We start from the raw sequence: 6,000 nt of genomic DNA on the forward strand, positions 1-6,000 counted from the left end.
ATCTGCAAAAGTCTGTTGAAAAAATTAAAGTCTTAGCCCACAGAACAAAGTTGACACTGCCTCAAAAGTTATCTTCCTAAAACACAAGCTCCATCATAGTAAATCCTATTTAGTCTTCAAAACACAGCTCCAACATCATCAGTGGGAACTGTCTGAACTACCCAATGATGGGGTAATTGCTCTCTCCGTCCATGCTTCCGTTGTGCCCGCCAGGGACTTATGTAGTTTTATTTTTCACATCGTAACCTAAGCACTCATTTACTTTTCTATCACCCTTACTAAACCACAAGCCGTTTGAGAATGGGGTCAATGGTTTATGCATTTTGTGATGTAAAAGGAATCAGAACAGGCCACCCCAAAATATATCACTTTGGCATACTGATTACTTTGAGCTAAAGGCAATTGAGAAAAAGCAGACACAGGAAGGGCTTTCTGACCTCCCCATTTCTACCTAAAAGCAAGGCATAAAAGTTCCCATGAGAAATGTGCCTTCTTTCTGTGCCAGAAAGAGGAGAACATTCTTATGACCAAAGATGGAGAGTCAACACCAAGACGAATCTCTACTAAAAACACTCACCTATTTTCCATTAGTTTTCCCCATACATTTCCCAGTCACTTTCCCACAATCTACTGCCCCAGGCCAACCCCCTTTTTCCTTTGTCTTGTCACATCTCCACAATTTAGCCTTCTTTTTTAAAATGTTTTATAAACTCTCAGGCCTCTCCCCTTCTTTGAGTCTTTATTGCTTATATATGAAGCCCTCTGTGTACATAATAAAAACATTAACATCGAATAAAATTTGAATGCCTTTCCTCTGTTAATATGCTTTTTGTCAGTTTAGTTATCAGAACCAGGCACAGAAACTAAGAAGGCAGAGGAAAATCTTTCCTTTTCTACAGATGCCAACATCAAGTCCAGGACCAGCATATGGCAGAAAATCTTTCGTTTTAAAAAACAAAGGTGGGGCCATAGTTTTATCTTCATAGCAACCCTGTAGCAAAATGGTTATAATTCTGTGAACACTTCAACGTGGGAAAACTGAGGCTCCAAGTCGCAGCAGCTGTCTAAAATCATATGCAAGAGGCCAAACTTACACTGAACTCAGGTCTCTGGACTGAAACCTGTATTCTGCATTGCTCCAGTTGTAGCTTTTCAAAGACAACAAAGAAAAAAGACCCAGCCCAGACTGTCTGGAACATAACTAGAGAAAGTGATTGCTCAAAGGTGCTCAAAGGTGGTAGGAACTGAATGGCATTAGGACATCTTAATCACCTGGGAAAGTACTGGGAACAGCAGCAAAGTATAAGGAAGGTTGACATATCTGGGTCTAAATCCAGGATCACTCTTTCATTAACCCTGTGTGGCCTTGGGCAAATCTCTTCAATTAGGGAGCCTCAGTTTTCTCATTTGTAAAATGGGGTTTAAAACAATAATACCTATCTTTCAGCGTTTTATATAAAGATTAAAGAATAAAAAACATTTTGTGTTTTATAAAAAATAATCATGATATGAAACAGACTGAGGCTATAGTAAGGGTCAACCAAACTGCAGTTATTATTACACGTTAGAGGGAAAAAAGGCACATATTCAATGCCAGTGCCACAAAGTACTTTTCACGCCCTATCTTATTTCATTCCCACAGCAACCTTGTGAAGCAGGTGTCACTACTTTGATCTTACAGAAGAAATTAAGGCCCACAGATATTTAAGTAACTTCTCCAGCATCACAGAGGTAGCAGTGCCCAGAGCCAGCATCCAGACACATCTAAGTCTAAAGCCCAGATTAGTTTCAGTGGAGGGAAGATAAGGTGGACAGACATGTCCCAAAGTCTGAGAGCAGTGTGACGTGTCAGAGGAGAAAAATTGGACCAGGTTCATGTGTAGTTTGGGATGTGCATTAAAGATGTTTAGCACATGTACAGGACAAGGCAAGGGAGAAACCAAAAGGGAAAAAGATGGCCAACAATAAATACCATGCTCCTCAATGTCCCTTTCAGCAAATAACACAATGAATAGTAGAGATGACTCATATTCATATGTCAGTCCTTGTACTAAGAGTCTCCAGGTTAAATACTCCATATTGTAATACTGATGTATTATTTCCTCGTGATTTTGCTGCTGTTTATTATGTCCTGGAAATTTTTCTGAAACAAAAGGAGGAAGTTCAGAAAGATCACAGGAAATGTCTGATCTCCTTTACTCAAATAAGGAGAAACAAATTCTACGAGGATCGCTTCTTGTTTGCATCATTAACACCAGGCAAGTTAGAAGATGATTCAGGTACCCAGGATAGCAGTAGATGACTTCATATCATCTTACGGAGAAATAAATGCTACTTCACAATAACACAACAACAACGAATTGTTTTCTGGTATTTTCCTTCGTCACACAGTTCCCCCATGCTTGGACAAATAGGCCTTTACATTTTCCAGTCAAGGCCCAGGAAACTTTCACTCTGTGCATGTTTTTGATTCACGTGGCCAGGTCATGTTCTCGTAGAAACGTAGCGCAGGGAGGAGAGCCTCTAACAGTGGGATGGAAAGTTCTTTTTAAGTGAGGCCCTCACACACCAAGTCCCCCCACCTGAGGCCACAAGTCTGTGAACCCATAAAGATGCTCAGCTGAGGCTAAGAATCCAGTCTTGGAGAAAGAAAACTCAACAAAGAAGGAGCAGCTGAACGCACTTTGACAGAGTATAAAATCATTTTGTCTATTCAAATTTGTGAGCATAAGAAGGGTGAGAGGTTCTCTACTAACACATACATCCTTGTGTGAACTTTTCCAAAGTAGAGCTAACGGCACACAGAGCTAGCCGATCTCATAGAAAACTCATCCCTAAGGGACTACCTGTAAACTCAGAAGTTTCTGTCTTCACATGAGCAAATGCACAGTAGAGCCCACCTCCGCTCACGCTTCCCTCCATTCAAAGCGCTATGCCCCTCGCCACCAGCAACTCACACCTAGCCACTCCACCCCTCCCCGTGGCCCCTGAGAGGCCTCAGGCTCCACAGAGCCGCGGGACCCGCGGGAACACCCCTCCTCTCCCTACCATCCCCATTATTCGGCACACAGCCCTGCTCTCCCCTGGAGCCAACAGTCTGCAGCTCCTTCAATGCAGGCGCGAGCAGGCAGGAATGGTGGGAAAAGAAGCTGTGCCAGCTGCATGTTTCAGAATCTCCCTCCATATGCATTTGCCAGAGGAACAAAAAGAAAATCAATGCCAGGAAAAGACAACTGAGACCAGGATGCGGTGGGACCGCGGCTGACTCCGTGCCTCTGAGCAGCAAGGGGCTGGCCAACCACGCGTCCGAGCCACAGATCCGAGTCGTTACCTTCAGGATGCAGGCCATGGCGCTCCGCCGGCCCTCCTGCCACCGAGCAGCGGGTGCGCCTGGGTCAGGGGCAGTCCCGGCGGCAGGCTGGAGGCTGGTACCGCGGCAGGACCGCTCCAGCCCACATTCCCGCAGATCCAAATAAGGGGACCGCGGCACAAGCTGCGCCGCCACAGACCCCGCCCCCCGAGCCGCGGCCCCGCCCCCGTCCCCGTTCACTGGCCCGCGGCCCGCGCGGCCCCGCCCCCGGGTCACGTGCCGTCCCGGGCGCCGGCGCCGGCGGCCCCTCGGTGCCTGCTGCTTTTTTCTCTTGTTTTCTTCTGTGACCGTTTGGCGGCTCGACGTGCACCGAGTGCGCTCCTCAGCAGTTAGGGACGTGGGTCCTGCGGGGGAGCAGAGAACCTTCTTTTCTTCTCCTTGGCTCCGTTTCCTCTCACACATCAGAGAACTCCTTTTTACAGAAGTTTCACACTTTTGTCAAAGTTGAGTGGATTTGGCATCGCCCTTCTACAGGCTTCAAAGGGTTCTTCAAAAGTAGCAAGAAGTTCTACTTGGGCTGTTCAAGGATTGAGCCTTCACTCTGTGATGGGCTCATCTAAAGTTAATAATTTGCCACTAATAAGGGAGCACAAATGTCAATGAACGAAAGACGTCATGAACCCTACACTGCATATCGTATATTTTGTGTTTATGCTTGTGTATAATATATAGATGATTGCCTTTTCCTGCTACCAGCTTGTTTATGAAATTGTATATGCATAATATACAGTATATAGACACAGGATGTACACAGGTGTATATTGCATTATATATGCACATGTTGATTGTACATTATATGTTTATAAAGTGTGTGTGTGTACATGGCAGGACTTTGCTCTTCACTGCTCCAAGCAAGAGCTGGCTAAGAGAAGCAGTTATTTCTACAAGGAGAGTAAACGCATTGCAGAACAGAGAGAGCATTCCCTGAATATACACAGATTTTTACCACTTGGTCTGTCAGAAAAATTTTAAAGCAGCCCCCAAATATTTATCCAGAAGAAGTTTCGCTTCCTAGAAGCCCTGTCTAGTTTGCCTCCATGGAATCAGGAAAAGCACTGTGGGCTGGTGGTGTCATGAGATTGGCTCACAAACCACAAGGCAAACACCAGGCTTTCAAGGAATTTGGTATTTTCTGGATGAGAGCATGCGAAATTCTTAGAACGCAGGAGTAACCACGAGAAGGAGGTTGCAGAAGCTGAGCCTGTGGATGAACTGCCTCTCCCATGGGAAGCTCCTGTCTTCAGTCTCCCTGGGGTACCACAGCCTGCTCTTCGACTTCCTCCCTCTCCTTCCTCCTCTGCCTTACAGATCCAATGTGTTTTCACTACAAACTCCTTGTTCGGGACTATATACTTTAAACTGCTGCTTTAGCTCATAGTCCTTCATGGGCCAGGAAAATTCAGTATTTCATTCATTCACTCATCCCTTGGTTAAGTCCACAAATTTTTTATTGAGCTACTACTAAATGGAGGAATAAACTTTATTCACTTTCCACTAAGTGGAGGAAAAATCTTTATTGAGGACTTTTCCGGAATAGGACAATGACTTTCAGGATATCTAACATCAACGTGGGCTCACAGTTAAGTTAGAAAGATAAGAATAAGAGATACATGATAATATAACATGGAAAGGGCCGTAGCCAAAGTGGAAGCAAAGCTCTCAGGAAGGAGAGTCTGGGCCTGGCATAATAGCAGGGCAAAGGGGCAAGGGTGGGCAGAGCACATCATTCTCTCCAGGAAGTCTGTACATCTGGAAAGTGAAACATCAGGTCCTAGTGAACAGCCCTGCTAAGTACTTCCTTGTGGATGTCCTGGTTCAAGTTTCTTACCCTATTTTATCCTTACCTTATCTAATAGGATCTATCCTCACAAGAATTAAATGAGATAATAATGTTTGCAAATACACTCACCTCAATTTCTAGCACTATGAGCACATTTTAAATGATAGCTCTTTATGTAAAGAAGAAAATCTTCCACTAAAGATAGATTTGTGGGAGAAAATGAATAGGATGACCTTAGGTGTCTCAGGAGGTTGAACACCAACGAAGCTAACATTTAACATGTTATGACTTGGGTATAGCAGGATGGGCCTTTACTAACTCCCTCAGTTTACTGGAGTATGGCTTTCTCAATTAAATTTCTACCCACCCATGTCCATACTTCCCAAGGTGTTATTTTTCATTAGCATCCAAAAGTTACGTCTAAATACAGCTAGAAATAGAGGCATATTTATAACAATATAAAAACAAACTCAAATTCTAGAATAAATCTGGACTGGAAGATTTACAAAAGAATATTAAGAATCACTGTTTCAGATGGATCACTCTTGATATCTGGGGGAAAAAAAGCTTTTAGATGGAAATAAAAACAGGTTTTGAACCTACCAAGAAATGAAGGTACAGCCAGATTTGTTGGGGCCAGGAGGGTAGGAGTGTGTGGCCAGGATTTTTTTGTTTTAAAACTGGCCAAACTACAGGAACCGCTTAGTCTAGTCCACAGGTGTAGCATAATTTTCCAGCCCTGACATTATGTGACTTAAAGCGAAACACTTCTATTTTCAAAAATAATAATAACAAAATGGAAGCATCCTGCAATTAAAATGAAATACCTCATTTGATCCTCACAATATCC

At 43.8% G+C, this 6,000-nt stretch overlaps 1 protein-coding gene across 3 annotated transcripts in view; it reads right to left on the reverse strand.

Moving 5' to 3' along the window:
* The window catches only part of ST6GALNAC3 (ST6 N-acetylgalactosaminide alpha-2,6-sialyltransferase 3), a 583,353-nt gene extending 579,847 nt beyond the window's left edge, over positions 1 to 3,506 (reverse strand). For all 3 annotated transcript variants that reach the window (XR_005200830.1, XM_017531465.2, XM_037739598.1), the window contains exon 1: positions 3,332 to 3,506. Coding sequence is in view for 2 of the 3 variants with exons in the window: in XM_017531465.2 (XP_017386954.1) it covers positions 3,332 to 3,349 (18 nt within the window). In the remaining variant the exon portion in view is untranslated. The remainder of the gene's footprint in view (positions 1 to 3,331) is intronic.
* Between the last annotated feature and the right edge of the window lie 2,494 nt (positions 3,507 to 6,000).

The sequence above is a fragment of the Cebus imitator genome, unplaced genomic scaffold, assembly GCF_001604975.1.
Source record: "Cebus imitator isolate Cc_AM_T3 unplaced genomic scaffold, Cebus_imitator-1.0 Scaffold3, whole genome shotgun sequence".
Lineage (NCBI taxonomy): Eukaryota > Metazoa > Chordata > Mammalia > Primates > Cebidae > Cebus > Cebus imitator.